We start from the raw sequence: 21,851 nt of genomic DNA, 5'->3' as shown, positions 1-21,851 counted from the left end.
GAGTCAACACCATCTGGTTACACCCACAACGAAACCTGAGACTGCAGTGAAAGAGAGGTGCATTCTGGGAAATGCAGTAAATACAGAGACAGACAGTAAGGAGGAGGATGAAGCCCTGTGTTGTAAAGTCTGAAGAATGAGTCGATGATTGGCATTAAAGACGTCCTTTTATTATTGCACATAATGCTCTCTGTAACCATGACTAAACTCACACTGTGAACACACACACACACACTCTCCCAGAATTCCCTGCGGTTCTCAGTCACTCCTCTAAGGCTTGCCCCTACATGGTTACTATGACAACATCTCCAGCCAATACAAAGAGTGAGAGCACAGGTTCAAAGAGCAGAGATCATGTGATTAACAGCACTTTGCTGACACATAGAGGAAACTCAGGAAAGTAGAATGGCAGAGTTAAAAAATGTCTAAGTGGAAAAGTCAGAGAGGGTCATAGGTTTCATGTTATAATGATCTAAAAAATAAAAATAAAATCTATGATCTAATTAAACATAACATGTTGTTCAAATCTTATTGATTCAAGTCAACATAACTTATAAGTTCATCAATTCTAATTGATCAAATTTATTTTATTCAAATATTTATGTACTTTCACTCAAGTAATATTTTGACTGAGCTACTTTTACTTGTAATGGAGTAGTTTTTGACATGGCGTATCTGTACTTTTACTCCAGTAATGAAGGTGAGAATTTTTGTTCTTAAATTTTTTGGATTGATGTTTCTCATTTTAAAAACAGGAATCTGGACTTTCATCTCCATCTTAGGCTGGAATGTGTGTTATTTTAGATTTTTTAAATGATGAAACTCCTGCAAAAAAGACTAATTTGATCAATCCTATTATTACCATTGTTATTTAATAAACTCACCTCCACATGTTTTCGTCAAAACCCAAGTTTGATTGATTTTAAATCTTATGTTGAATCTACTTTGTTTTAAGCGTCTTGAGAGGAAGCAGTCATGTGACTCTGCTCAGGTATGTACAGGTGAACACGTCAGCTGTGAAAAGTGTCAAAGCACGACAACAAGTGATTATTAGAAATTTATTGATTTTACAGGATTAATAATTAGATAAGCATTGAACACTTCAAACAATTAAAAGCTGATTTGATATCAAACAGATGAAAGAGAATGAAACAGTATATCACACTGATGGCTACTAGGTGTTTGGTAGAATAGCTAGCATGGGATTAGTCAAACCGTAATTATTTGAAGGAAAGGAGAAAATAGAAATACCTTTAATAATTTAATGTCTTTTGACCAGCCAAACCATATCTGCCCCATAAAAAGGAAAGAAAATAAAGCAAATATAGATTCCATATGCCTCATATTCAAACTTCAAATTTCAACCTTAAAACACAATTTTAAAATTTTTTTTCCAAACCACATTCAGCGTTTTTCTTCTTCTACTGCATGATTATTTTAAATCACATTTTTCTTCCTGAAATCCATCCTGGATCCAACACACTGCTGGGATCAGAATAATCCTGATTTTTTTGGATAATAGTTATCAAAATCCTAGTGAAAACATTTTAAAACACAAACTGATTCGGATTAAAACCAAGATTGGATTAAGTGATGTTTTCAAAAACCCATTTTCAATATTTGGTCCAATCCATTATTCAAAATCTGATCAGATTAGTTTTTCAACAGCAAGTCCCTTAACCCTAACTGCTCCATGGGTGTAACACCGTGGCAGCCCATATGTTGCTCTACATATGTGACAATAAAGGTGATCTATCACCCTTATCTAAGATTACAGATCTCAGCACTATCTCCAACATCATAATAAATCCAAACTCCAGCGTGTAGCGGCTCAGTGAAGGTGGTGATGACTCTGTGGAGGAGAGTCATAGTTTCAGAGACGCTGTAGAAGGACAGAATACCTGCTGTGTGATCCACGTACACTCCTATTCTGGAGGACTGAGGACCTGACACTGAAGTGGTGATGTTGTTGTGACTAAATTTGTAACTGTCTGGAGAACAGATTAATGACCATGATTTGTCGTTATATCCAAATCCACATCCATCCACACTCCCTGTTCTGCTGATACTCTTGTATGCAACCGATACATCAATTTCTCCTCCTCTCACCTCCACCTCCCAGTAACAACGACCAGTCAGACTCTCTCTGCTCAGGACCTGATCATACTTAGTGAACCTCTCTGGATGATCAGGTTGATCCTGATCTTCTTCCATTTGTGTTACTTTTCTGTTTCCTTCTGATAATCTGAGTCGTCTGTGAGCTGTGTTTGGATCCAGAGTGATTTCCTGTGAATACTTTAAGAATCCAGCTCTGCTCCTCGGCTCTGGTAGTAAATCATCCACTCTCTCCACAGTGTGACAGACTTTGGTCCAGTCCTCCATCAGGACTTTGTGGAGATGTTCTTTGAGCTCTGACACAGCTGCTGTCACCTCCTCAAAGCAGCTCTCAGAACCTGTGAGGATGATGGAGGAGTGTGTAGACACACTGAGCGCTGACAGGGAGCTGTAGCTGAGGACAAACTGGATGTGATCCTCAGTGTGGGAGAGCTGCTGCAGCTCAGTGTCTCTCTTCTTCAGCTCACTGATCTCCTGCTCCAGCTTCTCCTGAAGCACACGGACTGCACTCACTTCAGTCTGCTGCTTGGATCGGACCTCCTTCTCTAGCTCAGAGCTTCTTTGGTGGAGGAGACGGATCAGCTCAGTGAACATCTGCTCGCTGTGCTCCACTGTCTGATCAGCAGAGAGGTTGATGGTCTTCTCCTGCTCTTTAAGCAGCTCCAAAGCATTCTCTCTGTCCTGGATGTTCTCGTGGATGTTAGCTTGACTCTCCTGCAGTTCTTTGTGTTTCTCAGTCTTTTCTGCTGCAGCTGAAACCGTGTCGTGGTCTTTATGTTCCTCCATGAAGCAGAAAACACAGATAAACTGCTGATCAGTGCGGCAGAACATATGCATCACCTCATCATGACGAGAGCAGATCTTCTCCTGGAGCTTCTTGGACGGATCCACCAGCTTGTGTCTTTTTAATGTAACATCATTATGTTGCTGAAGGTGTTTTTCACAATAAGAGGCCACACAGACCAAACAGGACTTGGAGGCTTTCAGTTTCCTCTCAGTGCAAACATCACAGGCCACGTCTTCAGCTGCAGAAAATCTTTGATCATCAGGATCATTTTGACGTCTGTTCTTCTTCTTTTCCTCCACCAACTCTGCTAATATGATGCTTTTCACCAGATCAGGCCTCTCTGTGAACTTCATCCTACACTGAGGACAACTGTAGTTGTTCTTCTTCTCCTTCTCTCCATCCCAGAAACTGCTGATACACGTCCTGCAGTAACTGTGTCCACAGGGAACGGTCACGGGCTCCTTCAGGAGGTCCAGACAAATGGAACAGGACAAAGTCTCCGTCTGTAGCTCAGCTTGCTGCGCCATTTCACCAGCCTCAGAGTAACTTTCACTTTCTGAAAACCAGTCACACCCATAAGAAAACCTGAGACTGCAGTGAAAGAGTAGTGCATTCTGGGAAATGTAGTAATACAGAGGCAGGACATGAAGTTTTCTGACTCGTCTGTTCTAAACAGACCCCCCCCCCCCAAAAAAAAAATAGGAAACAAAAATAAAAGTTCCAAAATCAAAGTGTCCTTATATTTATAGCTCTGTCTTAATGTCCCAAAAAAAATAAATCCTTACGTAATGACCACAGTGATGTTCATGATGGCAATGACTTCATTAACAGCGATGATGATGTAAGTGACCATGGCGCTGAAGATGTTGACAACTTTGACTGTTTAGGTCAGAGGTTTGTAACCTGCGGCTCTGGAGCCTCATGTGGCTCTTTGAGTCTTTTGCAGTGGCTACCTAAAGCTTTAAAAAATATTGAAATAAATAATTATTTTCTTACAGAGGGTGGTAATGATTTGATTTTCAAACCAAATAAAATCACAATATAACGAATTGTAAACCTAAAAACAAATCACGTTGTGCAATAACTCTGCCACCTTCCTACTTCACCTCCTAAAACATCTACAGACCATTAACTTTCCATGCACCTGTGGTTAACCCTAAAGTTTTAAATCTCTGGTAAGACAACTAAATCAACTAACTTTATTCTGGAAGTAAATATACATTTTAATTGTGTCAACATGCCAGCTAAATATGCATGATTGATATGTGACAAGAAATCAGCAATTACCATGTGTTGGCTGCCATTGTGTGTTATCAAATTCAAGTTGTTTTTTGTAGCCCTTCAAATACATTATCTAAAAATTATTTGATATAATTTTAACTATAGAATTTTATACACTATGTTGTCTTCATTAAAATGATATTTTTTTTCAGCTCTGGAAGGACTTTAATCCAGGTGAGATGAGGCAAAATGGCTCTTTTGACAGTAAAGGTTGAAGACCCCTGGCTTAGGTTGACGGTTTTAACTACTTTGACGGTCAGAAACGCTGTTGCTCCTTGTCCTGCTTCACTAAACTGCTGTCCTTTGACCACATGGGCTTCACCAGGGGAGTGTTTTCACCACGCGGGGATCCAGAAGAAGAGACCGAGCTTTGTCTTTTCCCTGGCTTTATTTCCTTAGCCCCTCCTCTTCCGTCGGGCCCCCCACCCACTTAACCTGTATCAGTGATCAGTGTGTCTGGGACGGATGTGTCGCAGTTAGTTACATGACTTGCTTTATGTGAAGCTAGGTGTAGTGTGTAAACAATGTCCCTAAATATCCCTCACTAGTAAATACAGTAAATGTACATTTAGTTAGTGATGGCTGACACGCTCACTAGCAAAATAGGCGTAAACTATAAATCATGCTCAATAGTTCAGTGTTTAAGCCCCTACTTTTAAACTAGATGGACACATTATGCTACGTAGTGATCAGTAAAAGCAAGATATCTTATAGTACAGCAATTTGTAACACAATGGTAAAAGTGTATACTAACTTATTTGACAGATTTGTTTTTTGTCATTTCAGTTTGAAGTTATTTCTATTTATTATTTATGAATCTATTAATTTTTTTATTTTTATATACAGCCAAACTACTACCCTGCAGGAGTGCAACTAAAAGCTAAAGAAATGACTTTTCCAAAGACTGGCCTTTGTTCACTGCAGAATAATAACAACAGCTGTACAGATGTGGCTTGAAGAGTCACACTTTATTTACAAAAATACTGAGAACCAAACAGTGGAGGGCGAGGAAGCAGGATGACATTAAAGAGCAGCTAAAGGCTGCTGGGTGCATGTTTCAGGGCATGACTGGGTGAGCGCGTGGTGACCCTCAGCGTTACTCGCTCCTTCTGAGCTACGACCTTCGCCACTGGGCGCCTTGTTTCATCAGCCGTGCGTGCGTGTGAGACAATGGCAGCGGCGGCGGCTCTGAGGTCGTTTACTTTCTGCGGCGGGCGGCGGCTCCTTTCTTGCTGCTGTAATGTAAAAAGCGAACAGAGCGATGCACACAGGTGAGGGAAATTGTTGGATCACTAACAGTAGAGGATGGATGTGCACGAGGCTGACTGACAAACAGGATTAAAAGCACACGCCATGCAGTGCGTACCTGTCCCTGCTGCAGCTCAGAGGGTCAGTGAGATTTCATATAAAGAAAACCAACAACCAGGCATCGCCTCACATTGGATGACACTGATTATCCAACAATGGTAAATTCAGGACACAGAGGAATTCAAATGACTGTAAATTATCATTTGTTTCGTTACAACGGGGACATTAGAAAAGGGCCACGATAAGTTAATGGGACTTTAGAGAGACAACATATTCATTTAAAAATCATTAAAGTGTAAGTAAACCCCTGTTTTCTCCTGACCTGCCACTAGGAGTGAAATTTCAAAAAATGCCTAATTACAGGCGGGGCTCTTGAAGCAGTTAAGACACGTCCAGTCTATGCTATAAAATCTTTAATCAACAATCTGTGCTATTCTAACTAGCTGCTCAACACTCATTATAGCTCTCTATTCACTCTTCTCTCTGTCCAAACACTCACCACAGATTGTAGAGCCCACAGGTGGTACTTTTTGATAAAAGGGGCGGGGCTAATAGTGCTCGTTTGTGAGGCAAGATGGTCCCAAAACATCACATGATCTTGTTCTCAGCCAATAGCAAAAATCAATTGTAATAGCTTGGTTTCAACCCATAGAGGGCAGTCACTTTGTCGTTTTACATCAAAATATGACAAATTGAAATAATTTGACTAAAATGTTGAGAGTTGGACCAGAATCAATCAACATCACTACGTTATACACTGATACATTTGTATTCAGCAGAACTGATTTTGGGGTTTATTTACTCTTCAAAGTTTTAAAATCCAGTTTGTAGAGTTGTGCTACAAACAGGCAGTGGGAACGGATATTTAGAAAAATAAAAATGAACCAATTTGGGCCAAAAATGTAGAAGCTATTGAGCGTTTTCAGCTAAATATCAAACCCACTTCACTGCTGTGACAACATCTACAATCTGGGAATTTGTTTTGCATGATTTTATCTTCATGTTCACAAAGATTTAATACTTGATTTCTTATTTTCTCCGTATTTCTAAAATATGGCTTTCCTTAACTTAAATTCTTAGTATGTAAATTAGAGAGAGTAACCTACCATGTAAACAACTGTAGGATAACTGTATTGTTGCATCCCTAGTAAACATCAACAGTAATATCCCATTCTAGGCTGACAGATGATGTTAAATGCATAATGCACCTAAAACTGACAATCATTGATTATAACCACTTTAACAAAACAGGTAGGACACACGATAAAGTGGATACATTATATTAAGGGGTTTTTTTTGCATTTCTTTGACTGATTATTCCAATATTTCTGATCAGATTTGAGCTAACTTTTCATGTTAGCGAGGTAGAATTAGTGCATCCAGACTTTTCAGAGACAGTCCACCTGCTGATAAAGTTGTGCAAAGGGATCTGAGAGCATCGCGGTGCCCTGATGTTATTTCACAGACAGGGAAGGGCGTGAACAGGATCATTCAGTGGGACAACCTGACATCACTTACTGCTTCTGCAACTCATCGATGCGATTCCTGAACATTTGGACCTAAAAACACACGACACAGCAGCAGCTTTAACACACACTTTACCTCCTGCTTCTGTTTGCGGCTCCACCGACCGACAATCGGAGGGTTGACGGTTCTAAACCTGGCTGGTGGTGGATGGATGAGATCTTGGTCCCTATACTTACCCTTTGGACTCACACTTCACTGAGACTAAGAACTACCATGATGAGGCTCCAGTGTGAAGCGATGCCACGGTCTTAAACTCCCTGCATTTGTTTTCCTGTTTTCAGAGTGTTGGCCCTCCTGGTGGTGCCTTTGTTCTCCTAACGTCTGCCATGCTTACATGCAGCGAGCCTGAAGCCAACATCACTACTACTTACAATTTACTAAGTTCCTCCACTCTCTTACGCAGGGTTGTAACCTGGAGGGAATCAAACAGTGAGGACATGGAGCAGAAACCAGCCTGATGTGTGTCAGCATCTCAGCTTGTGGCTTTGGGCCTTGACTTTAATGGTAATTAATAGAGATGCACCGAAATGAAAATTCTTGGCTGAAACCGAAAATGAGAAAACCGTATCACCGAATAAAATTATTATGCAAATTATTAATACTAGGGTTCTCACCAGTGTACCAGGGTTTTCTCCCCTACGGAGGGATTTTCTGTTGTTTTTTCTTTTTTTATTTGGTACCGTCAGAATAATTGTTGCACCTTTGGACACAAAAGGGACTTCCAGGCCTGCACGAGTTGTTTTAACTCTCTTTTTAATCTGCATAATCGAGAAACAAATAAATCAGCCACACCATCTATTTAATACAGGCGATTTGCTCGCATACTCCTGTCTTTACCTGAGGACCCCTGCTTCCACTAAGCTGCCCCCGATGCTCTCTGTGTGCATCCTCCGCTTTGTACCTTTTTAATCACCATCCAATATAAATAGTGATGCTTCAACCAGAAGTAGCGTGTAGCAGCACATGAAGCTGCTCGTCATGTTTATAACTCACAACAGATCATTATACATGCACGCACCGAAACGTGTTCGGGTTTAAAGAGACATCGACTTTATTCAGGTCGGACAGGTTCGGGCCGTATCTTCTTTTTTCGGCCCGTTTAAAGCTCTTCTGCAGGGGTGGCCAACTCCAGTCCTCGAGAGCCGGATTCCTGAGACTTTTCGATGTGTCCCTGCTCCGACACACCTGAATGAAATGAATGGCTCGTTATCATTGCTTCAGCAGAGCTTGATGACAACACATTGGTTTCAACCAGGTGTGTTGGAGCAGGGACACATCTAAAAGTCTCAGGGATCCGGCTCACGAGGACTGGAGTTGGCCACCCCTGCTTTACTGTGTGCATCCTCCACTTTGTACCCCATAATAACCGTCCAATATAAACAGTGTGCTTCACAATGAGTGATACACGGACCAAACTAATGCAACTACAACATAAATCACACTTTCGTGCTCCTTCTCAACCATTGCTTAGAAAACACTTTAGGGCTCTTGCTCTGTGAGTCTGCGGACAAGTTGACCCATTTCCAGACAAGCATGTGTGCTGACTGCGGTGTTTGCTCACATCATCACAACATCCTGTTTTGGTCGCCTTGTTTCGGTGAGAAAAGTGTTTCGAAAATTTTCTGTGGCCAGAATTTTGGTGCATCACTCTTAATGAACTAACAGAATGAAACCACTATATGAGAAAGAGGCAGCACTGGATCCACGCTGCTCTTCTCGTCTTCACATCTTCTGCTGCTGCTTTAGCAGAACATTTGAATGTTGCAAACCTGGGTCTGATTGGTTAGGGAATGATTTCCCCACGTGATGATTTCCTCACCTCGTACTTCTGCCTCTTCAGTCTCTCCATGTGGTCGAACTTCTCAGACTCCAACTGGGTCATCCAGTCATGCAGCTCCTTGATCTTATCCCTGCAGGTAGAACAAAGGAATGCTTCTCAACACATGGTTCACAACATCTACTCTACACACTGGAGTCTGTGTTTATACAGTGAGAACAGAGAACGTACTTCAGCTTATCTTCATTCAGATGGTCAATGTTCAGTTGCTTGCGTCTTGCGGCCAGGATCTTCTTCTTCTTCTCTCTCTCAGTTTCCTTCTTGCCTCCTCTCTTCTGGTCGGCCTGTGAGGTGCAGAGATGTGTGATCAGCTGATCATGTGACTGCTATGAGCTGCATGTGTGTGTGTGCGTGTGCGTGCACTTACTCTCTGCAAGTGGCTGCTGTAGGTTGAGCCCATGCTGGTCAAAGCTGACTTCTTCTTCGCATCCTCATCTGCCTTCTTCTTGATGTCTGACTCCTCCCTCTGCCGCCTCTCCTCCTGTGTTTGGACAAAACAAACTTCAAGTGAGACATATTGATCATTTTGTGAGAAAAGGCCTAAAATGTTGAGAGGTCAGCTGACCTCACGTCTGGCCTGGCGCTCCTTCTCCTTCTCAGCACGGACCCTCTGCTGCTCGGCTCTCTCAGCACGACGCTTCTCCTGCAGCATCGCATAAAGACACATTCTTTAGTTCCACACGCAACAGTATCTCTTATTTATTGTCATGCATGGATTTATTGTTGTATTTAAGTCTGGTTTCCTCACGATATAACTTGACAATGTGCTAAGAATGCGAACACTCACGATTCTCTCCTTGAGGGCGATCAGCTCCTCCTCCTCCTTCTTCCTGCACTCAAAGTGAGCATCGATGAGACCCTGCAGCTCAATCAGGTCCTTGTTCTGACGTTTTTTCTGGATATCCTGCGAGCATTGAGATACAAAGACAAAGCACTCAACCTTGTGCGACAGAAATACACATAACAGCAAAAATATTCAAAAGAATCTCCCCAAACATACAAATAGACCAGAAAAACACAAAAAGAACAGGATTATTTACGAAACGATTACCAAAATATACAAAAATCAGTCCAAAAACATATACAATTACAGAAAAACACACAAATTGACTTCTAAAAACATACAAAAATATAAAGAAATACACAAAGGGATAGCAAAAAACTATAAAGACAGCAAAAATATCAAAAAAATATACAAAACGACAACAAAAACACATACAATGAGAGAGAATTTTACAAAATGAAAAAACACGAGACAATTGAAATACAGACAAAATCTCATTTATTTTTCCTATTTTAATGCTGAATTTGGTCATTATGTTGATAATGTTGCCCAACATTTTTGCCACTCCCACTGCGAGAAAAGTCACCAATCTTTGCATTAGATTCACTTAAAGTTGAAGACATGCACTGATTCTACAGGACCAAATTAGCATACAACAACAACAAGTTATGAGCAATAAACTTCCATTAATATCTAAGATTATAGGTTGTTGTCACCATGCAGTAGATAAAGAATCATTACTATGAGTCACTTTGGGCTCTACATTGGCAATGGTAAAATAATTTGTTATTAATAATAATAGTTGAAATTTCATTGTAATTGGAGAAAATGCTGGTCACTGTAATCGTAATTGAACTGTGTTCAAACATTTATAATTGAAAACGTAATTGTAACTGAAAAATGTAATTTACCCCAACCCTGGTTCCAAATGCTTAAAAAAAATGTAATTTCCAATGGAACGATAATTAAAATTGGTGGAAATATCATGATTATAAGTGGTATATTTGTGTATGAGAAGCTTCTGGTTTATTATAATCAGAGCCAACACTTACATCAAAGTCCACCTTCTCACCATCAGGGATCTTTGGAGCGGTGGGCCTGTGGGAGAGCATCGGAATGTTCAGTGTTCACACCCTGATTCAGTATTTAATGGTTTTTATACATGCCAACACTAACAATATGTAGGCCTACATACATCACTGGAAGTCAGACTAACACGGAAAGAGACTTACTTGAACTTTGGCTTCTCCTCTGTGAAATTAAGACACAAAGAGGGGGAAAGTACATGTGATGGAGTTAGAAACACACCATGGATCACACTGTATTACAGATTAGAGAACAAAGTCCTCAGAGAATTCTCGTTAGTATTTAAAAAAAAATCAAACATAACAAAAGCTTCTCATTTGATTTTGTTTCATTGTTTTCCAACCAAATGTGGCTTTTCCTCTTGTCGTATGTTTTTTTGGCTTGACCCCCAAAATTTTCTTACACAAGCAAGACAATGCCATGTTTCCATGTCTTCTCCTTTGAACCCAGATTCTGGCGGCTCCATGCCATGCAGCATAGCAAAGGTGTAACGATGGGAGTCGCTGCGAGGTAGCACACGTGTTAGCGTTTAATATTCTATCACCCTTCGTCTCCACTAGCAGCCCTTTGCCTTTGTTTCCCCCTAAACACAGCTCCAGTGGGCAGTTTGAATGGTGTACCAATTGGACAGAGCTCATGGATTATTTTTACTACATTAGGTCTGAAAATGACAGTAAGACGTAAACAACTGCAAAAAAAAAAGCTCCTTCCAAAACCAGAATAACAGACTGACGAGAACATCTTTTTGGTTCTTTAGAGAAATCAACATACCTTCCTCTTCTGCGGCGTCTGCATGCAGCAAGCATCGAAAACACAAAGCAGAATAAACAGGAGTGTTAGCTGGAGCACTGGACATCTATCACAGCTGAACACAGTGCAGGAGCTAAGGCAGACAGGCTGTGGAGCTGCACAAGGTCTGTAGAGAAACGTCAGCAATAGGAATGATTCCTGTTGTAAAAACTAAAGGGTCTATTTAAGCATTACAGCAGCAGTCGTGAAAACGCTGGAGATTATATGGAGGTAGATTTGTGTCTTTAATATTCAATCAAAATGATTACTTCAATTAAAAAAAAATATTTTCAATCAAACAGAAAAAAAGTGTTCAATGCAAAAAAAATATTTGAGACCCAAATAATTGCATTTGAACATTTTTTTCCTTTGATTTAAAATCTTTTATTTTTTTGATTGAATAATAAAGACATGTACTATCCATAATATGGCCAAAATACAAAAACAATTACTTTACAATAAAAAACAAAAACATTTTCAATCACAGAAAAAAAAAGTGTCCAAATGCAATTATTTGGGTCTCAAATATTTTTTAGCATTTGAACAATTTTTTTTTCCCTTTGATTGAACATATTTATTTTTGATTGAAAAGGTTTTTTGATTGAATAACACATAAACGTACTACCCTTAATATGGCCCCAAATGCAAACGATGACTTAATTCAAAAACAACCTTTTTTTAAAAAAAAAACAAAAACATTTTCATTCAAAGAAAATTTTTTTTCAAATGCAATTATTTGGGTCTCAATTACTTTTATTGCATTTGAACACTTTTTTCCTTCGATTAAAAATATTTATTTTTGATTAAAGTAATTTTCTTTATTGGAAAGTTTGTTTGTGATTGAATAATAAAGACCCAACTCTACCTCTATAAGATTAAAACACATGGTAAAGGCTAACAGGACGTTACAACGTTACTAAAAAACCAGATTTTAATGAAACAAATGAACTCCTATATGTAACCCACACTTGGTCCTGGAGGGATGCAGTCCTGCAGGTTTTTGATGTCTCCCTGCTCCTGCAAAGCTGAATCTGATGAGCCTTTAGTCACAATGTGTGTGACCTGCAGGACTGTGGTCCTCCAGGAACGAGTTTAGACATCGATTCACATGCTTTTGGATGTTTTAGTTTTTTGAAAGGGGTTTTACAGGCATTTGGTCACCAGTGTAATTTTAACAAAACCTTTAAATATAGTCAAATATGTCAAGTTTCAGAACATAAATAATGTGGAATTACTTTTATTTGAATTACATTTCTCATTTGAATGAAGATAAGATTTATATATTAAACACAACAAAAGCATGTGAATGAATACACAGATGTTTGGAGCATTATGCTGTCATCAAGAATGATATATGTTAATAATGATAATAAGAGTACATGTTGGACATATACAGGTACAAAAGTATATGTTTGGTTTGAATAGTAAAGCAGGATATCATTCATCTTGTACTCTGCACTGTGAAATGAAAATATGAACGTATTTTCTCCTTATTTATTTATCTATTTAATGCTGTGACATAGTTTTAGTGGTAACACTTTTAATATTGCCATTTTGGGCAAAAAGAAACCCAAAATGTTAAGTCTGACTACGAGAATATGAGAATATTGGTTTTAGTCATATATATTGATGGCATTTCTCTTGGTTTTATTGAAGGAAAGGAAAAAGAGAAGTACTATACTAACTTTATCAATATAACAGTTCCCAGTGCACCTTTGAATAGTATTTCTGAGGGTCTCTCTGTGTTTAATGGTGGATATTTATGTTTGGAGCTCAAATGTCAGCCTCTTGGAGCTGCTGCTACCAGGAAATATGTGGCTATATTCCCCCTATTCTTGATCTGCTCATCATGGGTGCATGTATAATGTGTAGTTTACTATGTCTGAAGGGGAAAGGCAGGTAGCATTAGCATTAGCATGAGCAGACATGGTGTGGAGCTTTGCTGCTGCTGATGGAAGCGTTCCTTAAGCCTTGGGAAAGGATGATAGAAGTCCCCTTCCCTTCCCCCCTGTTTCAGGTTTCATGCCACATACCTTCAGCCTCAGCCTCAGCCTCAGCCACTGGCTCTGGCTCAGGTTCTGGTTCTGGTTCTGGTTCTGGTTCTGGTTCTACCACTGGCTCTGGTTCTGGTTCTGGCTCTGGTTCTGGTTCTGGCTCAGGGGCTGCCTCAGGGGCCACTTCTACCTCCTCTACTACCTCCTCTTCTACCTCTACAACATGCAGTGAGTCACCAGGGGAGAGGAAGGGCGTGAGAGAGTTAATGGAAGCAGAAGAAGAGAAGAAGGAAAACTCGGGGAGGAAGAGGATGGTTTGAAGCAGGGTTGGGGTCAATTACATTTTTCAATTACAAATACACGTGTTCATTCACAAGTCAATTATGATTACAGTTGCCAGCATTTTTTTCTCCAATTACAATTAGATTCCAGTTATTTTTGGTCCTCAAAAAGTCAATTACAATTACGTTCTCAATTATGAAAGTTCAATTAATCACAATTATTGAGCATGAAATAAATAACCTAATAAAAGTTAACCGGCATCTTGTGTTAGCTTTCTGTTAGCATCTCTTATGATAATGGGTCATAAATCAGCTGTAAAATACACTAAAAACAAATATCTATCATCTAATTTTTCTCCTATCTATTGGTTTCCTTGTTAGGCTTCATAATCAATGAAAATATAGGTTTTAATATTTTTGGTGTGGGCGTCTGAGCCTTTATACCCCTAGATTTATATTTTGAAATTGGTATAATGTGTGAAAGCTTGATATGAAACATATTTTAATATTTTTTAACATCTTTTATAGAATTTTCATGGCAATTCCAGTTACAAAGTCAATTGTCTGAACTCAATTACAAATTAGATACGATTATGACAGCAACATGTTTTTTAAATTGCAATTCAATACTAATTACGCCATAATTGTAATGAATTATCAATTACGCGATTGCAATTGTAATTGACCTCCAACCCTGGTTTGAAGTGAGTGTATGGATTAAGGAGGAAGATATAAGGAGGTGTGATGGAGGAACAGTTCCAGGAACTGCCACTGGATGGCGCTAAAGCGAGTGAAAGAGCAAGCAGTTAGGAGAGGAGAAGAATCAATCAGTGATTGATGGACTGAGGCTGAGGATCAATACTCGGACTGTAAAATCAAGGCAGAAAACACAATGTGACAGATTCTGCTCGAGTCGTAAAGGAAACCTTTTTCTTCTCGATAATTCAGAGACGTGCGGTCAGGCCAGGACAGTGAGGTAGTGACTTATCACTCTTACAGTAAAAATAGCTGCATTTTTGCATGTTCAGTCTATTAAATATGTTCTCTGTATTTCACACAACACGTTTTTAAACACTTGTAATACACGTCCTAACTTTCTATAACCTAAACTTCAACTTCAATGCCAGTAAATGAAAATATGGAGCCAAGAAAACACAGAATATCACAACTATATGGCTACAGTTAACACTCTTTTTATCCAATCAATGACAAAAAAAGCAATATTTAACAAAAATTTGCTTTTTTTAATTGTAAATTCCAAATAAATTGAACCAAACCTGCAATGAAAACACAAAATAAGAAGCATATAAATATAGTTTTCAGCTTTTAATGCGAGGGGAGTGTAGGATCCACTAAATCAGGATTTTTCAACCTTGGGGTCGTGACCCTGTGTGGGGTCGCCTGGAAATAGAATGGGGTCGCCTGAAATGTCTAGTAATAAAAAAAAAACCGACTGATTAAAATGAGTTTTAAAAAAAATTGTATTTACTTGTTTATTTTTATTCATCTATTTTTGCACTATTAAAAGAGGAAGAAAGCCTGAAAAGCTTAAATAATTATTATTTTATATCAAATAAAAAAATCACACACAAAGTCAAACAACTGTATTTTATACTTTATCTTCCTCAAATAAAATTGTAGTTCAAATATAATGGAGTGTTAAGATATTTGGCATATTGTCACTTTGGGATCTACTGTTTGTAACAAACATTATATATATATATATATATATATATATATATAAAATATATATAAAACTTTCAATAAACCAATCGCGTTCAGTCTTACTCTAGCCTTAAACCTAACCCATTTCTATTTTGTATGCCTATAGAATTATGTCACATAAAATAATTTATATGGCACAATTATTTATTTTGAGGTTTATTATTTTTAACTGTATAAGAATCACACAGCACAATAGTATGCCGCAATGAGCTCCGCCCCAAACTGTGGACTGTACTTCAAAAAGGCTGGGAACCACTGCACTAAATACTTGAACAAAATCTTAACTTTGGGTCCTGATCCACAAGTTGAGAACCTCTGACCTTGATGATGTGTCTAATTATATATGCACACATATGTGATGTGTTTATTGTTGCTGAAAAAGGCTCAAAGTCAAGCAGGCAGTACTCTTGCCTCATGTAGGGGGCGATGGTGAGTCTATGCGCAGTGGTAATAAATGTTTTCTCTCTGATGCTGAGGACGTCTCAGCCTCAGCAGCAGCAGACCTGACCGCACGTCACTGCCTCTGATGATTAGCATTAGTGTGGACCTGCATGCCACAGAAAGTCCACGTGAAGGAAGAACGATGATTGAAAACATTAGTGAGGCTAAATCTGCCGGCTGGGTCTTACCATCGTATTCTTCACGTCCACCCGAGAAAGGAAAAGGAGCAAAACATCATTATCAAGAGATCCCGTTTGTACCCATTTTGACAGCACGTGAATCATATGGCGTGCCATAAGTCTGCACGCTCGCTTTGGATCATCTCTGGAAACCTTTACGCATGCTCACGCTAACGTGTCTGCGGCTCATGATCCACACTGCACCGTTACTAATGCACCACAATCACTGACCTTAAAGGACGTGACATTTTAACATGGTTACACTCAGAACCAGGGTTGGGGTCAATTATATATTTACATTACAATTACATCTTCATTTATCCATGTTCAACTACAACTAAATTACATTTTTTTCCATTTACAAATAAAAATACAATTATTATTTTCCCCTGAAAGTAAATTACAATTACATTCTCAAATAATAAAGTTGAATTTCAGTTAATCACAATTACTGAGCCTTTATTAAATAACCAAAAAAACGTAACCTTCCTCTTGTGTTAGCTTTCTGTTAGCATCTCTTATGTGTACGCCATAGAAATGTAACATTGTTTCCTAGGTTTGTGTTTAAATTGTAATTGAATTACAAAGTCAATAATCTGAACTCGAAGATTCTTTAAAATTACAATTACAATTATAATTACATAAAAACTGTAATTAATTATCACATGATTTAGATTGTAATTGACCCAACTCGGTTCAGAACGCCTGGCTTCAGTTTGTGGTTAATTGCTGAGTCGGCAAATGAAGGAATGACTGGATGTTTTAATTTTACTTGTTCACATCTTTTTTTAAATTTTTTTATTTGGAGTATTTTCTTTTTTGTTGTATATTCAAATAATAGTTAGTGTTAAAATATATATATATATATATATATATATATATATATATATATTATATTATTTTATATATATATATATATATATAGATATATATATATATCTAAAATAATATAATATATATAATGTAATAAAATATTATTTTAGATAACTTTTTCTTTGGATTGGGTTTTAGTTTTCAAACAATACATAGATATCTATCCCAACTAATTTCTGTTTATTTAAGAAAAATGTTGCGTAATAATTTGAGGAAAATTTAAATATTTTGTAAGAATTTTTCAATTTTTTTTAACAGGTTAACATTAAAAATGTCATTTATTCACGATCCAAGCAAAAAGTGACAGATATCACTCCCTTCACTTAAATTTCCTTTATTTTGTGACCAATTTTTATTTAATTTAGAAATTTTTTGGAATAATTTAAAGAAAAATCTTTCAACAATTGTGTGATATGAGCATTGGGAAAAGTGTCATTTAATTTGTGTATTTGGAGGGACTGAGATATCTACGACTCAATTATTTGGTAATTTACAAAGTGTTTCATGTTTTTTTCCATTCATTTTTACTTTCTCGAGTGGGCCACATTGGATGCTCTAAAGGGCCGGATTTGGCCCCCGGGTCTTGAGTTTGACATGTAGTGTAGACTGTGTTAGACTTAAAGGTGTGAATATACACACAATGTGCAGCTCTAACAGTCTCCTGATTTATTTACACCTGTACACCCCATCACATCCCATTCCCGTCTCTTTCCGAGGCTAATCTGTCATTCCAGGGTTCTGATTGGCTAGGAATTGTGGCACATCTGTAACGTTGGGCAGTGCAGAGTGTAGAGGCCCGGCGTCCACATTGTTGCTGGTGCAGAATTGTGGCACTAACACAACGCCATAGAATCCAAAATGTGGGTACACTGGGGATCCATGCTAAGCGTACATGTCCTGGTCCTCGTGGGCTGATCAGTGTTCTGTGTTCAGCTCAGGACGACCTCTGCAGTTGCTGAAGGTCATGCAGAGCTGCATGACTCTTTAACAACAGGCTGTACAACACTGCTACAACACTGTTGACAGCGATAGTGACTACTGCACCCATGCTATAGCGAGGGGGGGGGGGGTTGTGTGTGTGTGGGGGGTGACATCTGTGCACATGTGCTTAAAAGAGAAAGCGCTATTGCACAAGTTGAATCTGGAGGAGTCAAGCCAAACCTGTGAACACATCAACTGTCCAGTGCAGAGAAGGGGTCAAAGGTCAGTGGGTGACAGAGAGATTTTAGCATGGAACTCCCGGCTGTACCTGCATCTCACAGTCAAGTGGATTTAAAGAAGGAAAGGAGATGTTACTTACCCTCAACCTGATCACTGCAGAGAAAAACAAACAGACACGAGGAATTAAACTCTGCTACTATATATACTCATTTATTATTCATTCGTCTAATTATATTTATCACTTTTTGCTTCTTTCATTGCAATATTACATATATTGACTTGCTTTTTTTTTTAAATATATATATATATATATATATATATATATATATATATATATATATATATATATATATATAAGTTTTTGTGTAGGAATGCTATATCTGGTATATGAATGAGACGTACAAAAGAAATTTGTCACACTTTCATTTATTTATTTATTTAATTAATTTATATAGACATGTTTTTAATTTATTTATATTGTGGTGTCACATTAGTTTTTTTATGTTATTAGGACATGCAAACAAACAAAATATACATTTTGTCAATTCAATCTGTTTTAAAACATTTGGGAATTTGTCTGTCATGACAAAATTAACTGAAAAAAGTTATTTTGGTTGCTTCTTTTATTGCAATAATACGTTTATTTACTTACTTTATTCTGAAAATAAACTTTTTTTCTGTTGGAATGGTATATCTCATAATGAATGAGACATACAATAAAAAATTGTCATGCTTTTAGTTATTTATTAATTTGATTTATGCTGACATTTTGTACAATTTATTTAGTTGTGGTGTCAGATTAGTTGTTTACTTTGACATGATTTTATGACGTTTTTTCACAACACATTTTTGCTGCTGTCAACAGCAATTATAATTGTAATTGTGTAATTGATTATTCATTACAATGATGGCGTGATTGTAATGTAATTTTTAAAAAAACTGTTGCGTTGTAATCATGATTAAATTGTATTGTAATTGCCATGGCAATTATTTAACGTTTTACTGGGGGACCATGTTACAGTTATATTTACAGTACACATACAGTATGTAGTTATTTATTAAAATATGTTTCATATCAAGCTTTTCCACACTTTACCATTAAAACATCTAGAATACTGATACAAAAAAGGTTCAGATTCCCACACCATAAATATTAAAACCTATATTTTCATTGATTATGAAGCCTAAAAAGGTAACCAATGGATAAAAAAATAGAAATTAGATGATAGATATTTGTTTTTAGTGTATTTTACAGCTGATTTAGGACCTTTTATCATTAGAGATGCTGACACAAGAGGAGGGTTTACATTTATTAGGTTATTAATTTCAGGCTCAGTAATCATAATTGAATTGTAATTGAACATGGATAATTGGAAACGCAATTGTAACTGAAAAATGCAAGTCACCCCAACCCTGGCTGTCCAGGTGTTACAATCAACACAATGTAGAGTTTATTTATTTTTTATTTTTTTGTGGCTGAAATAAGTAGAAATTGTAAATTGCAGCTCAGTAAACTCAGTTCAAAGCTTGTGTGTTTATGAAACTGTTGCCAGATCTCAGTGATAGTGAGTGGACTTACACTTCCTCTGTGTCAGACATGGTGACAGTGGACTTTGCAACCTGTGATGAAGAGAAGAGAGAGGAAGTTAAAGTTTGGTGTGAGCGCAGCGACCTGCTCTTGTATTTATAGCTCAGGATTAAGTTGCAGGAGTCTTAAAATATGTGGTCAACCACACCCTGAACAGGCGTTACACTGGGAGTGCCCCTCATCTTCATCACCCCCCGCCCCAAGTGAATGATTCAACTGCATCAAAGTCTAATTTTTTAATTTAATTAAATTATTATTTTGATTTATTTATTTATTTTTTTATCATTAAAGTATAATAATGTAAAGGAAGCGATGTGATGCAGCCTCAGTGTCTGACCTGTTTACCTCATGGTAAAGCAGACTTATAGGTCAGCGGTTCCCAAACAGGGGTACGCATACCCCTAGAGGCACAGGAGCACATTGCAGGGGGGAACTCAGAATTATTAAACAATTAATTTAAAAATAATCAGGACATCTTCCTTGTTTCGCTTTTAGGTCTTTTTTGGACAAATTCACAACAAAAACTAACAATGAAATACAATATTTTCTTGTAATTTATTGAAACATGATTGTTTTATGCTTTAGAAGTCATTTTATCACAATTCTGACAATAGCAGACGATAATAAGCTACATTTCATACAGGAGACTGTATTAACTTGCTATTGAAGTAATCACATAAAAGTTTCATTGGTCTTTAAAAAAAAAAAACCCTTAAAAATTACACTTTAAATTCCACACATTGTTTTGAATTAGTAGATTAAGCCTGAAGAAACCAATGTTCTAGATGGAATTATGGCGAGGCTACTTAAGATAAGAAGGGGGTACACAGGACAAAATATATTGGCAACCAGTGTTATTGATGATTTATCTTATTGTTTGCTCCTCAGCTGCTGATAAAAAGCCCAGTTTTTAATGTTGGACCTCCATATGTGAGTTAACTTAATAGTTTTGATCTGGTTCCACCTCAGAGGAGCTGCTTCAGCGCAGTCTGCCTCAACACTTCAGCTATTTCCAACATACAGCTGCTGGCGTCTGGGATCCAGTTTCAGTGGATGTTGAAGATTGGGTTGCTTTCTCCTGGACCACTACCCACCATTCCTTCTTTATTTCCTTATGTGGCAGTCCCTGCCCTCGCCCTGTTGACTGAGACCACTTTAGTTGAGAATTAAAATAAGCCGTGGACTTGATCTGAGGAGGTTAAAGGTCTAATGGCTCGTTCTGTTAAAGATTTGCTGTTAAACCCTGTAAATCACAGCTTTATTGGCATGTCAACAACAATGGAAAGGAATTTTCCCAAGCTTAGATTTGAACTGGGATTTCTGCTCAAGATGTTAAAGTGTTGATCCTGGAGCTTTTCAGGCCTTAATGTGCATACATGTGTAGAAGACTACACTCCTGATGGAAGATTCCAGGAACAATGACAGCATTAGTCACTTATTGGTCTCATCCTCTGGGTCCTGAGGTGGAAAGCTGCTTCCAAGGCTTTAAGCCATCTGTAAATCCCTCAGGTATGGGTCTGAGCTGGATCACTGGACCCCAACCAAAAACAGCACATAAACCATCACATAGTCCAGCTGCTGGTCCAGGACCAAAGATCCCAGTTCAAACCTTCACTTAAAGGTTAAACATGTAAAGCATCTCTTTGGAATGCATTATTTAGGATCAATATGACCACTTAATAACACTACTAGATCTCGTCTGTATGCTGTCCATCCATTCTTTAATCAGCATGCAGCCATTGGCAGTGATTTTTACACAGTTTGTGGAGATGTGTGACCCCCAGTCCACCATTCACACCATCACCATTCTCGCCTCCCTTACCTCAGAAAAGCCGAAAGAAGTGAGCTCCCTGCTGCCAAGACAGGCTGTAAGGTTCTGCAAAGTTACCGCGCAGATTATGTCCTTCTGTTATACTGACACCGGATCTCCTTGGGCTCCTCATTGGTGGAGGAATCATGGAGGAGGCTAGGCCGTTCCCCACAGCTTCCCCCCCCTCCCTCTGCTGGCACTCAATAAGGAGATGGAAAAGAGTGAGGGCAAAGGAGGGAGGCTCAAGTTTGGAGAAAGAGGAGGCAGCCTCGATGTACCCGCACC

The 21,851-nt window shown here is 38.2% G+C and overlaps 2 protein-coding genes across 11 annotated transcripts; both read right to left on the bottom strand.

Annotated features, from left to right (window-relative positions):
* Nucleotides 1–1,044: 1,044 nt before the first annotated feature.
* LOC114464963 (E3 ubiquitin-protein ligase TRIM16-like) lies at nucleotides 1,045–3,533 on the bottom strand. The gene has a single exon (XM_028449650.1). The coding sequence runs from the start codon at nucleotides 3,427–3,429 to the stop codon at nucleotides 1,762–1,764; it is 1,668 nt and encodes a 555-aa protein (XP_028305451.1). The 5' UTR covers nucleotides 3,430–3,533; the 3' UTR covers nucleotides 1,045–1,761.
* A 1,599-nt stretch (nucleotides 3,534–5,132) lies between these two features.
* Nucleotides 5,133–21,693, bottom strand: tnnt3a (troponin T type 3a (skeletal, fast)). Of its 10 annotated transcripts, XM_028448559.1 has the most exons (16): nucleotides 21,579–21,693; nucleotides 19,748–19,788; nucleotides 18,308–18,321; nucleotides 16,144–16,152; nucleotides 13,548–13,724; nucleotides 11,497–11,514; nucleotides 10,872–10,890; nucleotides 10,692–10,737; nucleotides 9,643–9,759; nucleotides 9,421–9,498; nucleotides 9,223–9,336; nucleotides 9,027–9,139; nucleotides 8,838–8,928; nucleotides 7,390–7,430; nucleotides 5,340–5,418; nucleotides 5,133–5,297 (listed from the first exon to the last, which is right to left on the bottom strand). In XM_028448559.1, the coding sequence occupies exons 2-15, from the start codon at nucleotides 19,765–19,767 to the stop codon at nucleotides 5,382–5,384; spliced, it is 894 nt and encodes a 297-aa protein (XP_028304360.1). In that variant the 5' UTR covers nucleotides 19,768–19,788; nucleotides 21,579–21,693; the 3' UTR covers nucleotides 5,133–5,297; nucleotides 5,340–5,381. The 10 variants fall into 10 exon arrangements, with proteins under 10 accessions (XP_028304360.1, XP_028304359.1, XP_028304362.1 ...); XM_028448558.1 differs by having other exon boundaries at nucleotides 5,133–5,418; XM_028448561.1 differs by having other exon boundaries at nucleotides 5,133–5,418; nucleotides 11,497–11,516; nucleotides 13,556–13,724.
* Between the last annotated feature and the right edge of the window lie 158 nt (nucleotides 21,694–21,851).

This window comes from Gouania willdenowi, chromosome 6 (assembly GCF_900634775.1).
Source record: "Gouania willdenowi chromosome 6, fGouWil2.1, whole genome shotgun sequence".
Taxonomy (NCBI): domain Eukaryota; kingdom Metazoa; phylum Chordata; class Actinopteri; order Blenniiformes; family Gobiesocidae; genus Gouania; species Gouania willdenowi.
Note: the sequence above shows the minus strand (reverse complement) of the source record. Positions and strands in the feature narration are given on the sequence as shown.